This window comes from Diadema antillarum, unplaced genomic scaffold, assembly GCF_040938485.1.
Source record: "Diadema antillarum isolate AM-2024a unplaced genomic scaffold, OU_Dant_1.0 seq00001426_RagTag, whole genome shotgun sequence".
NCBI lineage: Eukaryota > Metazoa > Echinodermata > Echinoidea > Diadematoida > Diadematidae > Diadema > Diadema antillarum.
The window spans coordinates 289,287-314,043 of record NW_027272178.1 but is presented as its reverse complement, the minus strand read 5'-3'; the positions used below and the strand labels follow the sequence as shown (position 1 = coordinate 314,043).

General features: G+C 38.7%; 2 protein-coding genes across 6 annotated transcripts; one reads left to right on the top strand and one right to left on the bottom strand.

The window, feature by feature from the left end:
• Positions 1–1,425: 1,425 nt before the first annotated feature.
• Positions 1,426–11,801, top strand: LOC139709347 (melanoregulin-like). Of its 5 annotated transcripts, none has more exons than XM_071621304.1 (7): positions 1,426–1,505; positions 2,296–2,616; positions 3,015–3,047; positions 7,590–7,749; positions 9,949–10,039; positions 10,631–10,797; positions 11,183–11,801. In XM_071621304.1, exons 2-7 carry the CDS (start codon positions 2,507–2,509, stop codon positions 11,282–11,284), a joined length of 663 nt encoding a protein of 220 aa, XP_071477405.1. In that variant the 5' UTR covers positions 1,426–1,505; positions 2,296–2,506; the 3' UTR covers positions 11,285–11,801. The 5 variants fall into 5 exon arrangements, with proteins under 5 accessions (XP_071477405.1, XP_071477404.1, XP_071477406.1 ...); XM_071621303.1 differs by lacking the exon at positions 1,426–1,505 and adding an exon at positions 1,876–1,996; XM_071621305.1 differs by lacking the exon at positions 1,426–1,505 and having other exon boundaries at positions 1,876–2,616; positions 9,955–10,039.
• Positions 11,802–14,539: 2,738 nt separating this feature from the next.
• Positions 14,540–15,853, bottom strand: LOC139709331 (uncharacterized). Its single transcript, XM_071621286.1, has one exon. The coding sequence runs from the start codon at positions 15,851–15,853 to the stop codon at positions 14,540–14,542; it is 1,314 nt and encodes a 437-aa protein (XP_071477387.1).
• Between the last annotated feature and the right edge of the window lie 8,904 nt (positions 15,854–24,757).

Below are 24,757 nucleotides of genomic sequence, written 5' to 3'. Positions count from 1 at the left end.
TTTGGTCATGATCACGTTCGCTGATCTCTCGACCTCGAATGTTCCCAATCTGACGGTATATAGACAAAGTTTGAAGTTTGAGGCGATACTGCCTTGCGCTCTTGAACGCCATGCATGCAGGCATGCTCGAACATTAAACCTTGTCCTCTTTTGTGGTATAGATACAGCTTTTCTTGGTGGGATATTATAGTAGTTCCTTTAGGTAAGGGATTAAGTGAGGGTATACGAGTCTTGCCTTGGGTCAATTTAAATTCCTCGTGCATGTGCCTTGCAGCCATCTTATTGTCCTAATTCCAAAATGTCGTGGCTAATTTTTGTTTCGTACGTTTCTCTATGTTTATTATGAACAATGTCAGCGTGAAATGAAAGACACGTAGGTAATGATGCACTTAACTACCAAATTATTACATATGATATAATGGAAACCTGCAAGGATTGTTTTTGTTTTTTGTTTTTATTTTATTTTTTTTACAAAAAGCCATGGAAGGCGCATAAGAAATGATGTTGCACAATACTTTATAGTTTGATTATGATATTATTCAACAATTTGTGCTTTCCGAGTTCAATCAAATGTAAAACGCAGAAGGAGTTTGCCACTACACATTTCTTCAGAAATCTCTTCACAGGTAGAAAAGAACATCGGAATATTATGGCATTCTCGCGTTTTAAAGAAGTAAAGGAGCATTCTAACTTCTATTTTTCATCAAGGAGATTACCAGTATACAGGCAAGGCATCCTTTCTTTTGCTCTATGGCTTATGTTTTATATAAGCCAGTCCAAACTAGCATAGTCCATACTTGATATGCGAAAGCATACGTGAATTTTAGACCACGAACACCTCAAAGTGATTGAAGTCCTTGTTTATTTTTACTTTTCGTACGAGACCCGTTATAAACATAAATACTAGACACATGCTGTTTGGTAGTTTCTATAAGTGTAGACTACTAGCGGGCAGTTTTCATATCGGGTTTCACGTTGCCTCGTTTTTAACATCATCCACTTCCGCGTTTGGTTGTTGGATTTATCATTCCTTTAGAAGGAAGAGACTAAATTAGCGACACGCGTATAGAGTTGATAATATTCAATCATACCGGCACACAATTTCTGACATTTCAAGTGTTAACGCGGAATCTATTATTCTCTATTACCACTTCCTTGTTAAAGTCTCTTTAGCTTAGTTTTGTATGCAGCATGCAGTGCACTTTTGAGGCTGCATTGCTGCATTGTCATTCGTCTTAAGGCTTGAGAACATGCAGCCTGTTAATACACTGCATCAGCAATGATTTGCATTTTTGCTGCGACCAAAAATCGGATTTCGCAGATTTTTGTCGATCACTTCATCACCTTCGCATATTTGTTTGGACTATGCCCCTGAATATAGACCTGTGTAACTCGTGACCGAGTATCCATACGTCATCCTGAGTACTTGCTTGTGTGAACATGCGGCTGGATCAGTTGTCTGCTAATCACGGGTCTGATTTGTCTCGTCCTCCGAATGTTGTCATGTACGTATACCTGTAGTTTTAGAGTATTTGGAACTTTCCATGGAGCGATAATTATTCCGACCTCATTGGTCGATGTTGAATTGGACTTCTAATGTAATTCTGATGAGAAGTCAGTTTGTCTACTGAATGATAACGCTATAGCCATAAAGTATCAGTGTCCGCTAAGCGCCAACGTGGGGAATCGACCTAGTAATCGATTGATGTTTTCGACTGTTGCAAAGCCTTAATAGATATGATTTGAAACAGAGAGACACGCTATATCTCTCAAATGATAGGGTGCATCATGTCTTCGCCCTGGTCTGTCAAAACTCGGTCTGAAAAATGGCTGCCACGACTGGACTAACCACAGATCGTTTGCATCTTCCTAGACTGACCATTGTTCAAAGCATGAAGCACGCCAGTCCGCACTGAGCTGAATGCATCGATTAGAATGGCGTCTACTTCTCGCTTCTGAGGGCTGGCTTCTTAGGCTGTGTTAGTGTGCTTGTAAGGTATTGTTATTCACGAACTCTCAATTACGTAACAAGTTTACCATCCCACAATATCCACTAACATCGTTGAGAACTGTCTGTAGTTTACCGGCTATTTAACAAACTACATGTACAATGTGAAGCCATTGCATTTACTGATCTCATCAGAATTGACAACAATCAATTACTTCATATTTGGAGGATGAAAGGGAGCAACATTCAAAGGTTTTCTTAAACGCTGACTCTGTGATTTTAATGGTTTAACATGTGATGTATCATTGTAGACGATGATATTGTGTGAAACTTCTAAACATACACAGGAATCACACAAGATTATCAGGGCCACATATCATAATAATGTGTGAAGAGCTTGATGGACTTGGATACAGATTATAAAGCAGATGATCGAGGGTGTCGTCGAAAGCCTGTTTGACCAGCAAGTGCATCACTGCGGAAAGGATAATAATACGAGCAAGAAGTAAACAATCTGACGAGAGCAACGACCTGTTTGGTCAGCCCATCCGAGGCATAATGGCCATTTGCTGCCCATGGCGAAAACGAGATCGATATGACGATATCGATGATCGGTACGAGCGGATCTCGCAGACACCGAATGAATCGTCTTCTCTACTAGGAAATGGGTAAGTCACCAACTTCTTACACTGAATGATGCTGTCAGCTTAGTATTTGATATGTTGCTTATAACTTTTTTTTCCTTACAAATGAAATAAAGTTATGGTGTCGGGCTACTGAACAAAATGGAATTATGCTCGATAGCACTGCACAAATTATTTGTCATAGCACATCGTCAAAATCGTAATGATCCAATGATTATTACGTCATAGCACTTCATTATGTTAAATTGGTATGTAATTCAGAATACACAGTTAATTTCGACATAACATAGAATATAATATATCTAATATAATCATATCGCGTAATATTATGTTCATTATCATGCATACGAAACACATCTTTTTCTATTGTCCCTTCGAACAATTTTTTCAAACTATGCTTTTGTTGTATTTTTCTTGCTTAGACGAGTCGGCTATATACCCGATCAACATCCCAAGTAAGCAACACTTATCTTTGCCAAAAACCCACCACGTTATCTGCAGGTCTCTATCATTGTTTAACGGGCCTGGGAGATTTATTTTTCAACGCTTTTATAGTCGTCTCACTCGTAATTCACGGTCCATGGGGTACCATTGATAGCATTGTACGCATCTATCAAAGCCAGATTATTACCCAGGCATGTTGAAGTGCATGCATAAAATCTATACCTGGATGATCAACTTTAAGCCATCTAAAGAGAATGAAACCGAGATAAAACCATGTTGGTTGAGTGAGTGCAACAATCTTAAAAATAATAGGAACACATCTGTGAAGTTTCAGGAAAATCGGAGAGTTGGTTCAAAAAGTTGTCATTTCTGTTTGACGACTCTACAACATTTCGTGACGTCATTCATAGACACGATATATAAAGAAAATACAACATACTGAAAAAGTATGTGATTTTATTGCAGAAACTTATTGCCCTTGCAGAAAACTGGACATTATTGACATCAGTATCAAGAGAAAGAAATGTGTACTTTTGATCTTTTAAATGAAATTTTGTCGAATTCTATACAGTTGTAATTCTATTAATATACTATAATATTATTTTCATTATACGATTGTCCATGCAATACGGCAGCTTTGTTGTTGTTGTTGTTGTTGTTGTTGTTAATCTAAAGAAAGAAAGAAGAGAGAAAAAATGGGGCCCTATACAAATAATTTGCCAAAGACAGCACTTAACATAGAACAAACATTATAAATCTTAGAGAGATATAAACAAGAATATTAAATATACCAAGTCTCCACGAGCTTTGATAACTGCTGTACTTTTCAATCCAGCAATGGCGGCGCTGAATCTTTAAAAAAAATCTAACTTTTCAACTGATTGTCAGCTTTTTCTCAAATGCCACCACAGTTGTTTTTTTTTATTGCTAATATTGCCGCATTTACGCAATCCATACTGTATATATATATATATACGTATATATATATATATATATATATATATATATATATATAGATAATGTGGCATTATCCCCCTTTATGACAGTGTGGAAAAACAACGCAGTGTGGCAGCAGAAGAACTGAAGCCATAGTATACGCATTTCAGAGGAAATCTCCTTTTGAGTTACATGTACCTAAATAGCTCCCCATTCGCAACGTCAAATGTCATGTTACACGTATAGACAGGCCTGAAACATGGTGAAAGTAGAGTATTTTCACACACACACACACACGCACACACAAAACCAAGCTAACAAACCCTAGCCTATACAAAGAACATAGTGTATTATGTGCCATGACTCGGTATCTTCATGTGAACGCTGACTTAAGTGACAATGTTTTACTAACTCTTCATAGTTCACACCTCTATCTTACTAACCACACCCTACACCTGAACCCGCAGAGGTCGGTGATAACGTTGACTCCCTGTGGTCAGAAATACGTTAGATTTTTCTAAGTTAGTTTTGAAACCACACCGACCATTTATATCATTTAATAAATGACGTCAGAATGGATAGCTCTTGTCTTGATGGTATTGTTTTCATACAAAATATCAATCCATAGATAACTGCAAATCTTTCCTTGCTGTTGCCGTACCTTCCAGTGTGAAGGAATTTCTCTTGATAGTGTGCTCTTATCCGTGTTAAAAAACTGCATGTCTCGCAATACGCTGCAGTGCCGTCCTTCTTCTTTAAAGGGGATGGCTAGTAACTGATCAGTGGGAATCAGTGGGAATACAGGGGGATGATTGTTCCAATCCTTGTGGGATTCATTTAAGAGTACATTGTGTATCTATTGTTATGTGAAAATTATTTGCTTCAGAATGGTCTCATATTCAAGTAATGTGCTGTTTGACATTTCCAGGTTAGCATGCCTGTACAGTGACGGAGCATTAAACTGCACATTACTTGAATATGAGACCGTTCTGAAGCAAATAATTTTCACACAACAATAGATATATATAACTATGTACTCTTAAATGATATCCCACAAGGATTGGAACAATCATCCCCCAGCATTCACACTGATTCCCACTGATCAGTTACTAGCCATCCCCTTTAACGTGCTTGTTTTGTATCTAGGATCGCTCTCTTTGATGATGACGGCAAAACCGATATACCTTCCATACATACTACATACATACATACATACAATATCTTTGTGTGTCTACTCTAATAGTACCACTTACCACTACTGTCTTGATTATTTACTTAGTGCTGAATAAGCATCCTTCCTTCATCTAGCTATCACTATTGTAGCATTGTTTATACTTCTAAAAACTGTATACATGTTTCAGTTCCATTCTTGCTGCTCATCTTAATATTTGTTACAAAATTTTTCACTGTTGCAAAGCCACTCTGTAGTGTCCTGTGCTGAAAACGTTCTTACTGTATTGTTGTTCTGTCATGGATCTGTTATAGATTTTTGCTCGCCCTATAATAGAGAATTGCTGTTGCGTGTCATTGTTCGTTTGGTTTCCCTTTTTGTATAATAATGTGATCACCAGTCTTTGTCCACCGAAACAAACATGTGTTGCAATAAGCAAAGACATACAGTGTTAATTAGTTTTATCACGTGTTGAATTGCAGTATCAACGAGGAAGTAAAATCGGAAGATGCCATAGTTAAATGGATGACATAGTTTTGGTTGAGTTGGGGATTCAGTTGTTTGTTTGTTTTTTTGCAGTATATTTAGAGACCACTTAGATAAAATGTTAAAGAGCATACGATTTTTAGAGGAATTTAAAGCTTATTTGAATAAAATTGGTTTTAAAATGGCTGTGATATTCAGAAACAAAGACAGCCTAATAAACGGTTTGGATTCACCTTTTATTGGGACCACTCTGTTTTACTTTGCTTTTGGATATCTCACCCATTTCGAAACGAATTTTCATCAAATAAACTTCAAATTGTTCTTCTCATTTAATGCTCTCAAATATTTCATAAGTGGTTTTTAATCATCTCGTATAACAAGTCGAAACCTGAATCCCCATCTCAACCGAAACTATACCATCCTTTTAAAGGTACATTTGCACACATGATATCCGCGCTGATTTTAGTTTCTGTCACCTTACGAAATGAAGACATTTTGCCATCATATATCAACTATTGAAATACACGTTACATTGTTTATATGTTTTCTAGATGACGTCAGGGATCAGCAGTCAAGTTTTTCCATAGTAACAAAAACTCACACGCAATCTGATGCAAATCACTCTCATTTCTTAGAAAACAAATCAGCAAATATGAAAATATACGAGATACTGCCTAGTAAAATACAGTTGCGCTTATCAATACATTGCAGGGAATGGCTGGACGACCATAATCATTCTCGTTGTAAATCAGCCTGCCCTATCTTTTTTTACTGGTGGCATTGTCATGCTGGTGAAGACAAATAAGAGAAAAGAATAATTACAATTACATTTAATCATGTCCAACTGCATTCACCTGGCTTTCATAGATTAAATTTTAAAAAAAGAAAGAAAGTAGCATCAGTAGTATGATGTCGATGTTACCTGCTACATTATCCTGTCCAGTGTGTGTGTTAAAGAGGACATCCACCCCAAATAATTACACGTCAAATGAAAGAAGAAAATATTCCCTACAGAACGATACAAAAATGACAAAAATCGGATGAGAAAATAAGAAAGAAATGATATTTTAAAATTTCATTTTTTCGGAAAACATTTCTTGACCAATTCTTTTGAATATTCAAATCAGCAATATGACGATGTCATGTTCTCACAATTTTATATTTCATGTACATAAATTACAAAAATCTCATGTTTCAGCTGTATGAATATAAAACTTGTCTTAAAACCACCCGAAATAAAAAAAAAACCAAATGTTAACTCTGACATTATCTTGATATGGGAACATGCTTTTACTTGTACTAGCTACAAATAAAAATTATCCGAATTGTATTACATCGTATAATATACAATAAAAATTGTGAGGGTATGACATCATCAACTCGTTCATTTGAATATTCAAAAGGACTGGTCAAAAAATGTTTTCAAAAAAATATTGAAATTTCAAAATATCATATCTTCCTTAGTTATTGTTCGATTTTTGTCATTTTTGTACCATTCTAAGTAGGATAAGGAATATTTTTGCCTTTCTTTTGAAGTTTGTTCATTTTTGTGGTTGATTTCTTCCTTTTAATGGTGACCATATCATAATTGGTTGATGACATATCCAGACATCAGCGGTGTGTCATGATAACACTAGCAAAGCTGGCATGAGGTGAGAGTTTGTCTCCAATCAGTTCTTGTCATGTTCTTGTCAATATGTTTTAAAAAACTGCAAACTGCAGACATGGCATGTCCTTTAAACTTTGCGATATGACATGTTAACTACAGATCCCTGCATGTGCAACCCTTATTGTATGCTCATGGTCCAAACATGTACATCAATTTGCATTAATTGTACATATGGAATAATTCCCGTGTTTGTTGTCCCATTCCTTCTCAGTCCTTTTGAGTCACGACTTTGATGCTTGACCTAACCATCTCTTTTTATTTTTTTAAATAACTTGATAATTGTTTTGACAGTGACGGGACGCTGGTCGACGCCTACATCGCCAGTTACCGATCATGGGAGGACGACGTCAATCTCTGGTCCGACCCATACGACATCACTCACACGAGATGTGATCAGGACAAGGAACTCGATTCGCTCATCAGGAAGTGGCGGACTACGGCTTCACAGTCGGTACGGGCAACGCAGCAGCCACGTAGTCGTTCCTCAATAAATGTGATCCCACAAACAGCAGTCATCATTTGAGCAGCAAAAGGGCTTAGTTATTATAATGCTGCACATTGTCTACAGAGTTAAAAACCATCTGGCTCTTAAGTCACCATGTATTCTAATCATAGATTGATTTTTGGATAGGGCACTATTGACGATTATTGGTCCGAACCTTGAGGGAGCATACATTGTTGGGCCATATCGTCTGCGAATAAATGGTTGGCTGATACTGTTACAATGTTAATAATGGCGAAGTCCTCTGAGAGAACAGTGCATACACCGCAAAGACTGTCATTGTTCCTTTGTTATTATCATCGTTTATATGTACCAAAATATGGATCGAGAATAATGTTGGGAATCATTTTGTCCTTGTTTGTACGTCAAAATAATCATCATGGATATTTTCAAAGGTCAAGTATTCGAAATGTGCTGTCAGGAGGAAAGTTTTCACTCTCTTTTTGCGCGTTTGTACAGGCCATGTATCGTGTAACCTTTTATTATTTAAGTTTTCTGTACAATTTCCTCTCGACTTTTCTACTAAAAAGTCATGTCTGAAAGTTAACCAATACCGGCCTGACGTCATTACTTACTTTCTGTTAGAAAGCTTCATCATTCCAAATCTTTAAAATCTAATCAAGTGCAGTCATCTTAGTCATTCATTTCCGACATAGATCATTCCATACTTAATTCTTATCAGAGCCTATTTTCTTCATGTTTGTGTAAAGTTAACTTCTAGGTGCAAAGTGGTCTACTCAGATTCATGCTTGGGGGAGGCCAAATCAAATAAAGATAAGGACATGCCGAAGAGGAACCAAAGTCTGCCTTGCATGACCTTTTAACTTTCAAACAATCATCTCTAGAAGATATTTTGTTTGTTAACTGTTTGAAACTTTTAATCAGCAAGTTTGTGACGACAAACGTGACAAACTGCACGTATATTTGAATGAGCATGAATAGCTTGATATCAATATTCTTTTTCATATTTCCGCTATATTGCCATCGTTTCCCTTTGATTGTTTCTGCCTTTGGTCTTCATGTAAAAAGGTTGTAGGCATCAATGTTTAGGAGTTCTTTACATTACATTCCTCGTATTGATTTCGTTACTATTGTTGTTGGGATTTTCTTTCTATAAGACCTTGAAGATACCTTTACCCTTTTTTTCGACCTCATAGACAGATAAGTCGACGACGAACGTATTCCCAGAATATCTTTTGCGCGATATCGTGACCTTCAATTTCAGATCATGAATGATAAATAATTCTATGTCGAAATACCCCTACGTAATCAAGTGTGGTATAGATACACTGGAATAAAGTTAAACACTCATTTTAACCTATGTACTATCCTATACGGCGTCTCGCAACAAGACGAGACAATCACGACATTTACGAAAGCTCTGTTGTATAAATATTGACACGGTTAAAAATATTTGCCCAGAATTGATTTCTCAACAGTGCTATATAGATGCCCTGAGAAGAAGTCCGAGGGCATATAGCACTGCTGAAAAATCATCGAGGGCAAATAGTTTTAACCCTGACGAGAAAAAACGCCTAATTTTGTTTCATATTATACCTCGTCCCATTTAACTTTTCAGATATTCATGCAAAATGAAGGCAATGGATATGAAATTGTGGTGCTACCGGTCAGAAAATTAGGAAAAGTATCATTTGTTTTCACAATGCGAAAACATAGATACGCGCTCAAGATACCTTTGAGCAGCAATACGCAAATATCTATACGCGATGACTGCTAGATGGCTGCTGGGCAGTATATCGAAAATTATTGACTGCACCTCTGACCAATCAGAATCGAGGTTCATCTAATGAGGTATATAAAGAGAATATTACTTTCAGTTTCCTCTCTTTGTCAGTAAGAACGTATTGGACAGAGGACATATTTTTGATGAGTGCCCTATATAATTACAGCTGCTTTCTATTCTTTGACAATGATGTGTTTTGGTCCATTGTTGCTACATCTTTTTCTTTTTTTCGGTATCATTCTTTATTTCAATTCAGGTCATTTTCATTTCATGTAATGTCATTATTTTGTCACTTGTAGATACTTGTATAGTCAACCACTTAGTTCAACAAACATGTCCAAACATGTCATGCTCTGGGGAAAATCATGAATGTAAAAATGAAACAACATTTTTATTCCTTCCAGGAAAAGAAGACCATATATGAAAAGATCCAGGCCATCAGGCAGACAAGGAAACGAGTCCAAGAAAGATGGCTCAAAGTCCTCATAAAACTTGGTAAGTCTTCCTAGAAAAACGAATTGATATCTGTACATAGTGTAAGTCCACATCCGTTACCATGGTGAGGGATGCGAATAAACTCGTCTCTTTCTCTCCTCCCCGTCCTCTGACATCCTCCCCCATTCCGTTTGATGTATGTCTTTCTTATTTAACTTTCCTTCTTTTCAAAGTGGTGCTGCTGCTGGTAGTGGTGGGAGGGACTTGTAATGGTTTGTCATTTGTTTGTTTGTTTGTTTGTTTGTTTGCTTTTAAGACTCCCAATGACTAGAGGGATGGATATAGGACAATGTGTCTACATACTCAATCGATTTTTTAAAATTCTCTCTCGGTCATGTTATAGTTTTCGTACGATTGCGTTTCTTATCGTCTTTCTCATATATGGTTGTGTTAAAGTCAGTAGAGCACATTGGAGCCATTGTAGCAAAGAGTTGGGAGGTTGCAGTGTGTATCGCAGATTGTCTTACACACTACTAGAGTTGGCAAATTCTATCACAGAAAAGATATTTTTGTATGCCCTTGCTGCACATCAATAAATGATAGGGTTTTTTCTGCTCTTTATTTCCCCCGTCCATCTGTACCTACGTCCAGGTTTCGAAGCCGACGCTGGCCGGCTGGTGTCGATAAGCAGGGCCTCGGGCATGGCCGCTCCCGAGCCGCCGACTGAAAAGGCCACGGACTTCCATCACCTGCTCGTCTACCAGACCGAGATTTTCGGGGATGCGGAGGTGCAGGACAGACGGTACACCATCATCCTGGTGAGGCGCTAATTGTCGTAATTTTCCTAATTTCTCATTGACACAGTAGGCAGTAATACAAAAAGGTTACTTTTAGCAAGAGCTCTAGCATTTTTGTTTTTTCAAAGCCCACTCAGTTCTAATAAATCTAATGTAATAATCCTGATAACCACAACAGAATGAGAATTGGTGGTGGTGGTAATGATAATGAGCAGTGATGAGTGTAAATGATGTTAGCATTATGATAATGTCGTAAGATGGCAATATATAAATACCAGTGATGATAATCATAAGAATGGTAATTCAATATTATGATACATGTAGCAGTAATTTGTAACAGTTTTGAAAATATTAACAGTGCTTATGGCTGATTTGCTCTTTTTTTCTATCATTTTGATATGTTCAGGATCGGCTAATAGATCTGGACGTGGCTGATGACTTTATTCAACTCGCTAGACAAATGTATCCCAGGGAACCCGCAGGTCTGCAGCAGCAAATCTCTGTTTAATATGCATTTCTTTTTGCACCGAGAAAACCGAAGAGCGAGAAAACTGGAGAGTACGGAGGGTAAAAAGAGTGGTCGTGGACCACAACAATAAAACGTCTCGATCGCTCTATGTCGGTGAAGGCTATCCCTTCGAAATCTGGTGGGATTGGAAATGGACTAATGTAGACACGTGCCACCGCGGCAAGGAGAGGCTGGGATCACATGGCTGGAAGTGCATAGCTCTGGTACGTGGTCGCTGTGTCAAGCACTTGAACTAGAGCTGTAGGATTCGAATCGCACAAGAGGTTGACGCCCGAATGTGCTGGCGTGTGTGCTCTCATGCCGAGTTTAAACCTAATCAATGGGAGGCTACCAATGCGAAAATATGGACCTTTTTTATTTCTTTGTTGGCGTTTTCCATAATGCGGAACTAATGTATCATAATCAATGTCATTTGGAAGACACATGGAAACTCTGTTCAGATTTTCTCTGCCTCCAAGAGCTTAGGTTTGATACTTCCATGCACCAGGAGAGAGACATCCGGAAGGTAATAGCCCTTATGGCTCAGTGGACTAAGATCGCGGACTCTGGAGCACGAGGTCTCTGGTTCGAGTGTAATGGCAGCAGCGGTTTCGTCCTCAGCAAGGCACTTTAAATATCCTCATTGCCTAGTCCTTCCCAAGGACTATAGGCTGGTCGGTCACGTGGTAACTTGCTCATAAGTATTTAAGTACTTCCTCAGTGGCTAATTCAACGAAATCCAAGCACATGTACTGCTGTACACCTGCTGAAACGAAAGTCATTTCTGTCGTCTCTGAGGGCGCCCCTCCTTGAAAACCTGAAAAACACTTTACTCAACTTGCTTGTTTTCTCTCCCCCATATACTGTTGTTGTTCTCTTTAACGTGAATGTGATGTTCAGTGATAATTTCATTAACTTTTTTATAACCTTTTGAAGGAGATGGTATTCTATATTTTGTATTACTTTTAAGAATATTAAGACGCTTGTCATGACATAAGGATGTTGCAATATTCTTAGAGTGATAGTCGTATGAAATCGTAGAATTTATTTCGTTGAGAAAAAAATTACCAGTTAGCATCTCTTTGCCACCAAGGAGGGCTTTTAATTGAACACAGTTCAAGTATATAAAGCTCCATTCTTCCCTCAACTTAGCGCTTTTTTTGTGTGTATGGATAATAATTCACTGAAATTGTGTGCCTTATCAGACGCAAGGGTTAATCAAACTACATTCATAGGACAGACAAAAGATCGCACTTTGACTCACCTTTGCCCAGCGAATCAACCACAGGTTTATTGTTTGTCGATGCTATAAGCAATGATGTTTATAAGAGCCTCACCTTGACCCCCCCCCCCCCTTTCTTAACATGTGTTGTACTCGATGTTATTAAGTATTGCATACAGCTACGTATGATACCAATAGTAGAAGACAAAATGATGAAGATAGGCCTTTGTCATAATATGTCTGTAGATCTTTATGATCTCACCCAGTATAGTCCTACGTATCAAATACATCACATACATTTAACAGATGATGGCATTCATTATTATCTTTCATCTTGAGGACAGAAATTTTGTAGCATCATTTTGAGACGGAATGTTCCAGAGTATGTGCTTTCTCCATCTGTCTGTTTATTCATGCCGTAAATATATTATCATGTACTCGAATGATGACACGTTCACGCGATCACAATAAGCTCACGATATACTTGCGTATCATAGTAAATGGTGCAAACTGACGCAAGTGTAAGAGTAAGATATCGTACAAACACAATATCTCGAGACAGTCCCTCCTCTTCTTGATGTTGTTTTAATTTGTTCAATTCATACCGTTCAAATGATAAGCGGCAATATCTTTGTATGTTCATGGAAACTAAAATGCAATGTAGATTGTAATTCAAGCATATTTATACAATGTTACGTCTAAAAGACAGAAAGTGATGCTGACACACAAAATTGCATTTTGTGTTTTCCTTTTAAATTGATGATGGTAGTGTATGCTCTGACACCTATTATTATTATGAATGAAGATTGAAATACAGAAGTGACCACTGACTGAGAAAAGCATGATTTGTCACTTTTTTGCCTTTTAATGTGCTCTCACTGCATGCTCATTGTAATGTTGTTGTTTTGAATAGAAAAAAGAAAAGAGAAGAAATGGGACCTACTGAAAAAAAAAATGTCCCAGACAATACTGGCATAAAATCAGACCACAATAAATCTTAGACAAATCAAACATTATTATTAGATATACAATACACGTATAATGTTCATTGTGGACACTTTATACTTTAGTATACTCAATACTGGATAACTGAAGGATATATTCGAAGCACGAAATCGTATAAACTCTACGAAAGTCACGCTGGCTCTGTGCGACTGTTTTTATCTTGAATCATTTCGTATTTAAATGAATCCCACCGCACAGACGTTCAAAACATTATAAGTTGAAGCTAAAACACACTTCTCAGAAGCGCTCAAAAAATTCGTCTTCCACCTTTTGGAATTTGCTTGCAACACATCAAAAGGGTCTACAAGAAACTTACCTTGCTGACGCAATTTGTCAGGATGATGAGTTATTTTGGAGCATTTTGAAAAGTGTAGAACAATTTTGATCGTAGTACACGACTGTTATTCCAGAATAGCCGTTCCCATTCAGCATTGTATGACTGTACAACATTACATGATGGTCGATTGTGCGCTTCCAATCGTATTTTCCAACAAGCTGCATGCGATTCATCCTAGCGCGGAATATCGCTCTGACCAGATTTGTCGATTATTGATTATCGATTATGGAAAAGTACGTAGCAACCACGATCGGCAAATTCTGATACAGATGGGCTTCCGGCGAAACTTTTCGTCTAATATTTCGCATTTTCGTCGTAACCCAACTAAAATAGTGCTAAAACAGCGTTATTCCGCGCATTTCTTATGCATGATTGTACATTTTGGAGCGAAAATCGACAGTCATGCAGACATACAAGAACTATTTGTTGGCTTTAAGAGTCACGTTACCGCTTACATCAAATCCCATGTCAATATGTCAAACATCAAACGTGATATTGTATTCACTTCAAAAGACATAAAAATAAAAGCATAAAATATCCATTAACAACTGTATTTTTCGAATTAAAATTCCTCCAGAAATTTCATAAAGCTCCAAGAATATGAATATCTGTCTTTGAAAATTTGTTGCTCTTCACTATTATTCGCGAATGAGTGTTCGTAGGCACTGGTCAGATCGCAGACATGAATTTACTATCGCTTTGTACGTTGTTTGGCATATTCCTCATCTAGGTACCACAACCCTTCTTGCTTGAATCGTTCAACCTTAAGATCGTGGCCGATTATCCAGTTGTTGTGTACCATCACAGTCTCAACTCCTGAGTTTGCCGCCCTCCACTTAGGATCGAAGAAGAGGTTTCCATTTGGAAAGAGTGTTGGGTCCATAACGGCGCGTTTAAGGCCTTGCTGGTAGCGATCCTTCTTCAGCAGGTTGTTGAGAACCCTCTGGTCTGGTAGCGTCGGGTGTCGCCCCAGCTCCTTGACCCACTCCTTCACCAGCTTTATGCCCCATGGAGTCGAGCGATAGAGAGTGAACCCAGCGCAGTACACCGGAGGGTCGTGTTGGTCCTCTTGCAGCCAGACGTCGTGTTTGTCATCGAAGTACGGGAGGGGATTCTTTAGCCAAACGATGTCAACATCCGAGAAGAGGACGTCATGGCCATTCTCGAGAAGACGGAGCACGTAGCTAGGTCGTTTGTTAACCAGTCGCTTGTATTCTGGCGAGTCGAAAAGCAACTTTTCACTTGGAGACTCCGCCTCGTCTGTGAGCAGGACATCGAGGTCGATGTCGGTGCGGTTGTTGAGGTAGTAATACGCGCTGTGATCCTCGGCTACTAGCGTGATTCCGCTGGAAATGCCGCATCGCTTGAGGCTCTCCAACCAGTTATCGGTAAAGTCTAGAAATGCCGAATTGGTCGAGGCCAAGATCACAGGGATAGATCGGTTCGTAGTTTTCCTTGGAAGGTCAACTCTAGAACGCTTTTTATGGCGGGATTTCCTGCCTCTGTCATTGCGATCTATAGTCATTTCTGCACTCTTCACTTTGAGGGGCAGTGGTGTAGCGTTTGGTCTATCTTTGGCTTGCGGTGTATCTGTTACAATCAGGTTTTTGATCTCCTTCTGTGGCAACAGATCGACTTCGTCAGATAGGGCATTTTTCTGAGCTAAGTCTTCTATCGATCCGGCATTCACCTGGTTGTCATCAAGATCAGAAATTGTTGTTGTGATTTGTGTGTTGACGGTCTTTCCTTTTGAGTTTGCTTCTTCAGCCGAAAGCTTCCCGGCATCCGACGGAGCGACAGCGGTTTTAGCTGTGGCCCTTGATTTATCGTCCTCACCCGATGACTGCTCAAACACGCTCTCCGAGACCGGCCCTTCAGTGATTTTTGGAATCGGTTTGAAGAGTTTCTGGAGCTCGTCTGGTCCTAAGTTTTGGTCCATTGATAACTGAATGAGCTGCTTCCATGCAGGATGGTAGGTGGCTTCAGAGTACAGCGATTTCGGCATTAGTCGTCTGCTGTCCAAAGAGGCCGTCAGCCTCTCATGTAAGACTCCTGCCAGAGTAGAATTCAACAGGAAATATAATTAAAAAGAAATGCAAGAACTGAAATATACACTACTAACTACCCCCCTAAAACACACACACACACACACACACACACACACACACACACAAAACGTATATGTTCTTATTGGCTTTGATGCATAATATCTGCAAGTAGTACGCCAGACGAAGAGAATGATAGAGGTTTCATCAAAATCTGACCTAAAACAGGGATTACAGTTCGTTATTTTGAAGGTTCGTTATTCCGAAAGTTCTTTAATCCTAAATTAAATTAATCGTTATTCCGAAGCTTAGTTAATCAGAAAACGAAATAAGGTATAAGTAATTACTAAAGTTCCGATTTGTACGCACCTTCTCTTCAATTTCAGATCATAACGAAGCTTATTTCATTATGTTTTGGATTAACGAAGCTTTTTACCAACAATGTCCTTAAACTATTGACTATTTTGACTGTACACAGATGTTTTGACAATGTTTATTATGACTTGCGTTATTGTTTGGTAGATCAAAATATCATTTCATTTCAGTCTATCCAAAATTTGGCAAAACTTTTATCATTCTGTTATATAGGCGTGCATCTAATTGCATTTTAACAACTCTAATAAGGACGAGACCTGTTCATTGATAAAGCAAATAAGCCAACAACTCTCAAACAACGATATAATAACAACGTCAAATATGTTATAAATATTCTACTAATTGGTCACTTTCATCACGACACTGCATCCCTGGTATTTCTTGGGATGAAAACTCATTCCTCAATAGTGATTTAGCGGGGAAAAATAAATTGAAAAACGTAAAGAGCCAGAAAGTAATTTAATCCACTCAAAATGTCTAAAAGAAGCACCCAGTCGTCAATGGTAGGACACACGCTATTATTGATTATCGGGATCATCAGTCCTTATGATGACGTTACAAACATGCTCCTATCCAGTATGATTCCATCATTTCACAAGATAGTAATTTCGAGACGTCATTTTCTCCTTACCCAGTGCCACAAAAATGAGATAACAAGTTCATACAGGTCGCTGCGCATGGCTTTTAAAGTTGAGTGCCAAAGCGACTTGCAAAATGTTATCTGAAAAAAGGTTTATTTAATGTTTAAAGGGGTGGTAAAGTATTGGTTGAGATGAGGATTCAGCTTTTTACATTGCGAGATACCTTGAAACCACTTTATGCCCTGATATAGAGCATACAATTCTAAGAGGAATTAAAAGTGTATATGATGAAAATTGGTTTTGAAATGGCTGAGATATCCAACAACAAAGTAAAATAAAGCGAAAGTAAAAAAAGATGAGTCCCACCATTTATTAGGATCGCTTTGTTTTGGATATCTCATCGATTTCAAAACTAATTTTTATCAAATAAACTTTGAATTCTTCTTAGAATCATAAGAATGTGCTTTTACATTTTTCATGAGGTTTCTCTTTATGTAAAAAGTCATGAAGAAACGTTGGAAACCTGATACCCCATCTCAGGCGAAACTACACTAACAGTGTTTAGTTTTTGGTCGAAAACTTTCAGTAAACTTTTTATGTTTACTTCATGGAGAACGTACGGCGCCCTATGTTATCTAAGCTGACATGGTTTACATTACCAACTCTAATGTATGATAATGATACCGGAGAGAGTAAAACTGACCGTGTTTTGTGTAAATGAAGGACATCATCACACAGGACACAAAAAGAAAGACGATGAAGGTCCATTTCGTTAGCAGTCGGCTCATGCTGCAGGGGAAAAGAAAACAGTGATGTAACGTCTTGTAGAATTTCTTCAATATGTCTACGTCCTAAAGCATCAAGTGGAGATGAATACATGGGGGTGTGGGCGAGACATCACGTCAACGTTTTTATAATTGATCTGGAGTAGTGTTAATGAGTTACAGGAAATCTTCTCTTTATCCACTCCCTGAATATTAAGAATTTGGTCGATCTATATAGCCACTCTGACCTCGATAGTAGAGAAGATATACAGTGTCACTTCCACTGAGAAATACATAAGTTCCTGAAGACTATTGTGATGGTCAACATATTTTATCCACGTACGACATTATGACTCTCCGAGTTACTCTTATAGAGTATTCTATTATGCTTTCCTCAAGCTTGACACTCACGTTAAAACAACAAATAAAGGAAAACAGGGTTCAAAAGTGATCTCAACATGATTATAGTCACATTCAAAAGTCGAACCTTTCATTGAAACAGGCTGTTGAGATACGGCAAATTCCAATGATGGAAACGTGAACATGGTTAAAGCTGTAAATATTTTTGGGAAAAAAATCCAAAGTGGAGAGCTAAGTTTAAACTTACATGCTGCCTGTGGACTGCGTTTCCCGAGCCATCGATCCTTATGCTTAGAATTCCTGTAGTCCAGAGTGGAAGACGTAGTCATGAATTCGACGGACAGGCTTGCTCCATGCTTACTTGATGACATCCACTCAGCCAACTACTTTACGTCCAGACAGACGGTTACTTTGGTCAAGCGAAAGATTCACCGCTTCTCTCGTGCGCATCAACAAGACGACAAAGCACTATGTCAACGCCCTCATGAATTATTCGTTGAGTGAATAGAATGTTTGTTGAGCCTTGCTCCTCCTTACCAGGGGGTGTTTCATCAACGTTTGTCGGCGCTGACAACTTGAATCACCATAGTAACAGTCAGTGACTAGAGCATCTCAGCCAATCAAAACCAAGGATTTTGCTAAAATTGGTCAGCGGCGACAGTTGTCGGCGCTGACAAGCGTTGATGAAACACCCCCCAGATATCGCGGCGGACAGAGCGAAAAATGAGAGTTGAAATAATCATCCATATCCACGCATAGAATATTTTCTCCTATGGCTATAGCAGACAAGATGAGAAGATTCTAGTAGAGCAGCTGTCATTTCTTTCCTGGATGTGTGATACATACATTCATACTATTATGATATGTATAATATGGTTTAAAATTCTCTTAATTGCACACATTTCTCTTTCTCTCTTTACGCACACACACACGCGAGCGGAAAAGCACACACACTCTACCCTCTCTCATTCTGTATCCCACTCCTGTCATCATTGGTCTCATTTGGGCTTTCTCCTTCGGTATGACGTAGTCGTGTAGAACACTCTTCATCTTGTTTGATTAAATCATTAGAGTGCAAAGGATTGTGATAATAATTGGCACCGCAGCCCCCTTTCGGTGAAGAGAGTGGGACAACATTGAGCAATTGTGCCTCCAAGGAACTCGTCTCTACAATGAAGATAGCTGTGGATCACTTTGGTTGTCCCACGTTTCAGATGTTAGTCCTCAGTAACCCCATCCCTCCCCTGCGTTCTACGTACGTGTCTCCCGCAGTATCCTTATGCAGGCGTACTGGAGTACATGTATGCTCGAGTAAACCTAATTTTCGCAGTGGCGGATCCAGAGGGGGCGCAACCGGCCCACGCCCCCTTTATTTTTCGTTAAAAACAAAAGAAATAAAAAGGGAAAAAAATGAAATGAAACCCGGAAGTGGCACCAGAAATATTAGTTATGCCCCCCTTACAGAATTTCTGGATCCGCTCCTGTCAGTGGCGTATCTAGGGGGGGGGGGGGGGGCAAGGGGGGCACGTGCCCCGGGCGCCGCTCCTTGGGGGCGCAAAAAAAAAAGGAAAAAAAAGAAAAAAGGAAGAAAAAAGGGGAAAAAAGAAAGAAGAAGAAGAAGAAGAAGAAGAAGAAACAACTCACCGGAAGGGGGGGGGAGGAAGAATGGTGGGGAGGGGGGGGCAGAAAACTAAACCAAAAAAAGATAAAAACAAAACATAATGATGACTCGGACAAAATGACAATGTTTATTGTGTTCACACAGGAATTCCATGTTATGTAAGCTGAAATACAACAATTTTCGGCTCGCTCGCTGCGCTCGCTCTCTAAATTTTACATAGCTAAGAAGAAGGTGAGAACAAAATGTGATGATGGCGCGGACAAAATGACAATGTCTATTGTGTTCACACATGTCATTTTATGTTTAGCAGGCAAAATGTTTCACGGAGCAGCGGCTGCAATTTCTTTCGTTCTGAAGCGATCGCCAATTGGATCAAAAGAAGGCGCCAAAGGTTTCGAAAATACGAAGGGGGCACCAAAAAAAATCAAACAAGATGAGAACAAAACGTAATGATGACGTGGAAATATACAAATTTCGGCTCAATCGCTCGTACTGATTTAGATTATTTCTTCAAGTCCTCAGTTTGTTGGTAAAAATCGTTATCTATAAGGCCGTCACTATATCTTGATTAGAATTGTAAGATTTGATAAGCAAAAAATGACAAGAGTTCCATGTTTTGTAAGCTGAAATACAAAAATTTTCGGCTCGCTCGCTGCGCTCGCTCGCCAAAATTTATCAAAACAACAAGGAGATAAGAACAAAACGTGATGATGACGCGGAAATATACAAATTTCGGCTCACTCGCTCGTACTAATTAAGAGTATTTTTTTCAAATCTTCAGTTTGTTGGTAAAAATCGTTATCTATAAGGCCGTCACTATATCTTGATTAGAATTGTAAGATTTGATAAGCAAAAAATCAAATGTTAAAAACAAATGTTTATTTCCTCTACAGTATAGATTAATCAAATACTGAAAATGACAAGAGTTCCATGTTTTGTAAGCTCAAATACAAAAATTTTCGGCTCGCTCGTTGCGCTCGCTCGCCAAAATTTATCAAAACAAAAAGGAGATATGAACAAAACGTGATGATGACGCGGAAATATACAAATTTCGGCTCGCTCGCGCGTACATGTTCATGGGGGCATTTCATGAAGCAATTTGTCAGATATCTCGTCTGACAAACTGTTAAAAGCTACTGAAATCCTTGCTTCTGATTGGCTGAGAGCAAATTTTGTCCGACAAGTTGTCGGACAAAATGCTTCATGAAATGCCCCCCCCCCCCCCGATTTTGAATATTTTTAAAGTACTCAGTTTCTTGGTATAGATAAATCGTTATATATAAGGCCGTCACTATCTTGATTAGAATAGTAAGATTTGATAAGCAAAAAATGACAAGAATTCCATGTTTTGTCAGCTGAAATACAAAAATTTTCGGCTCGCTCGCTGCGCTCGCTCGCCAAAATTTATCAAAATTCATTACATTTAAATCACCCTCAAAAAGACCCCTTTTAAGGGCTTGAAAAGCATATCATGTGGACTTTGCTTAAAGTCCCTACCGGGATCGGGTTGGGGTTGAACACTAGTCTTTTTCAGAAATTAGGGGCGCAATTTTCGCGCTTGCCCCGGGCGCCGTTTTCCCTAGATACGCCACTGCGTACGATATACTGTAAAGGCACGTGACTAGCAGGCGTGCACTCGTATCATGCTACAGCAGGATGGCTAAATGTGCCTATAATGGTATGCTCGTGGGTGTGATATCAAAGATACTGAATCTAATGGAAACTTAATGTGGAAAAAAATAGCTGTTGAAAAATGTTCATCCGATAAAAGTGAGCCGGTGGACTGGGTTATACAACTGAGTCTAAAAGGGTCTGATAATTCGATCCTACCAGAATCTTCGTCAGAGGAAAATGACAAACATAAAAAGTAAGCAGGCACTTACATGGACTCAAAACAACATAACATGTACTATCTGGGAGGGGATAGCCGAGACACAGAGCAATGAAAGCAAAAGGGGGTGGTGTGGGGACTTAACGGCAATGGAGTGAGCAAACACAACGGAAAGGTGATGTAGGGCCAAGCACAAATTAGTTGTTATACGGTATGAATTTACTACTTGAAAGTACAGTTAACAATATTGTTTACGAAGGTGCAAGTGGTCGGACAGGGTGGTGGGGATTGTTTAGAAAATGTATCATGCTGAAGCCATTTTTTCCCACACATCATGCAGGATTTGAAAACCCTAGATGCGTTCTTGAGATCAGTCTATCAAAAACGTATTAGGTGCTTGTGTCTTTTGCATGACTTTGATTGTGTATATGGTACGTGCCACTCCGCACTACGGTATTTTTGCATTACATTGAGTATCTTACGGTACATTTTCGTGAATTCTCTGCTGCATGGTTCATTACCAAATTAGCCAAATTACTGCTATATCCTCTGAAAAATAAGTAGGGACCCTAATTAATCCCTCCAAAAGCAAATTCCAGTATAAGAAACATACGACAGCAACAAACTTACAGGTTTATTTTAAAAAAAAATGCGTGATGGCACGGTCACGTGAATGCAAATGGAAAGATGATCGAGGCTTTCGAAAAAAAAAAGATAAAAGGATGGCTTTATTCTGCTTTTTATAGGACATTATCTCTTAGCAGCCATGCATTATTTTTGCTGAATATAAATGTCATAATACGTCATGATCAAAGCGGACATCAACAGTATATATACAGGGGAGAAGAGAGACCTCTTCTTATCTTACAGTTCTTACACACCAACTTATACTTCTTACTATCCACAATATCTGTATCCTAATATCCCTGTAACATAGCAAGCTAAGAAGTTTGAAAGATGAAAGGGGAAAATCCGTTTAGCTGCCCGATCCATCTAATCAATATTTCTTTGTAAAGGTCTTCCTTTGTTACAACTCGGCTGATGTGTCATACTAGCAAGTGCAGTCCTGGAACAATGAGTGTCATCTCTGTGTGTGTGTGTGTTCAAGACTTGGATTATCTTACACTATAATATAACACATCACCCAACGCAGCTGTTCTTGTATCATAGCATGTCTATGTCTTTCAATAGCTTGGAAAAGTGTAACTTTTCAGACAACTTTTCGACTGAAGATTTCCTATAATCGCAGCGGATTGCCAGAAACTACGGAGTTTGTTTTCGAGTAGAGGAGACGTTGCTTGTAATGGTGTGCACGCGATGCCACAAGCGACAACACAGCAGCATTGCAGAATGACATTGTGTCAAAGAGCAATGTCGAAATAGTGCCCACGTATGTCACGTAAGTTTTTCAATCCCTAGATTATCTCGGAGACTATTTCCTGTAGTTTATGTCATCATCTCATGCACCTATAACAAGGAGTCATCATGGCTCAAAATGTAGGCCTATAAGACTATGGATTATCTTTCATGTGGCTGAAGGCAGTGACGGTGCCTATATGATAGTCCTCACTGCCTTTTAGTCTCTCGTAGGGAACATACAACCGTCCATCTCATGTTTTCTTGTTTGTACGCATGAATGGCATACTTATTGCTCACATAATAATACGTTAATCATGAACATCGACAAAAAGAGAAACATCCCCGTATACCATTTCATATGTTTATCTTCCTAACTGCGTTTTGCTTCTTTTTTTTTTTGCCTGTCTGTTTGTGTGTTTGTTTTTGTGTGTTTGTTTGTTTCTTTGATTGATTTTATTCGCGTACATTTCAGGTTATGTTTGGAATACATGATGCATGTTCGGATCGTAAACTGCACCATGGTCTATAGGCATACTGTAAATTTTGCAAATTAAAGGTATAGGCTGAGTTTATGATCTGATATTAGAGAGAAATGTAATCGAGAATAGATCCCTCGTGTATTACTTGTAAAATTCAAAACGAACTATGTATGTACATAGACCGTCTAATGCCTCTCCTTTTTTTGGGGGGGGGGGCATGGCGTACTGACGAAATATCTTGAAGCAACGTCACGATGGTTGGGAACCTGTTGCATTGGAAAAATCAAGACGATGCATGTAACTAGTTAAATTCACTGTCAGTTCACTAACAATCGAAACGCCTTACCATGAGAAATGTACAGCATTTTTTTCTGAGAGATTCTGAACTCTCCATAGACAATTTATGCTCAATAAGATATAAAATTACCACCGTGTACAAAGCAGTGTCGTGTAGTTGTCCATGGTGGCGCCCTTGTAATTCTAATGCAAGAGATTGCTGAAGTAAAGTAAGTCAATGTACAGCTGCAACTAATGTATTGTCCCTCTTGTCTGCTTGTCATCTTCAGAGGTATTACCATCATGAAAAAGAAGTCGATAACTGCATTATTTTAACTGAAATCAGTGAACTAAAAACCACGATTCATGAAAGACAGTTGTCCTCTCCCCACCCCCACCCCAATTTAACTTAACAAATGAACAGTTAAGTAAACGAGCGCACAACAAAAAACGAGGATTAAATTCCAATGAAAAAAAACCAGTATCAATTATAACAATCGTGGTTTATTCTTATGTATAGGAGAAAAGGCCCGCTGCAGCTGTCATTTTCGCATGCATATATGTTTATCATAGGCCCTATATTGATTAATTTGTTTGTATGTAGTATCCACAGAGCTTGTACTTCACGTTGCCTCTCCCTATACAAACCCTTCATGGCCGGCATGCTGTCGTACTGGTAAGTTATTCATTGCTTCTAACCGTGGAAAAATTGAATTCATACATGTCTACAGGTGGTCCATTACAGATTGTACTGTCAGTAATAATAGCCGGTCATCCGTTTTGTGACCAGCTGGTGATGGTGGAGAACGTTTATTAATTTCCCATTCTCCTGAATACCTCATCCTGCAAGGATCAAAATAAACATCATTTTCACTGTTTAACACTTTCATTCTGAAGAAAAAAAGAGCAACAAAAATGATAAATGAAAAACAAATGGAACGACAAATAAGCTTTTGTTTGTTTGTTTTTGGCTAGTATTCCGTACAGCCTTGGGATGAAATACTAAAGTTTATGCCGTCCTCTCTATGTCCTGTTATGCTGTCTTGCAAAGTCTTCAAGGTGTGATTTTATGTGACATACTGGCAATCCTAAATGCTACAAGCATCATAATCATCACACTGCTTTGGTCAAGTAGAAGTATCGCAACGTGGTGGTGCAAAGAAGGCTACATTGTTATGTTTTTGTTTGGTCTTTTTTAAACAAAATGACTGCATATTG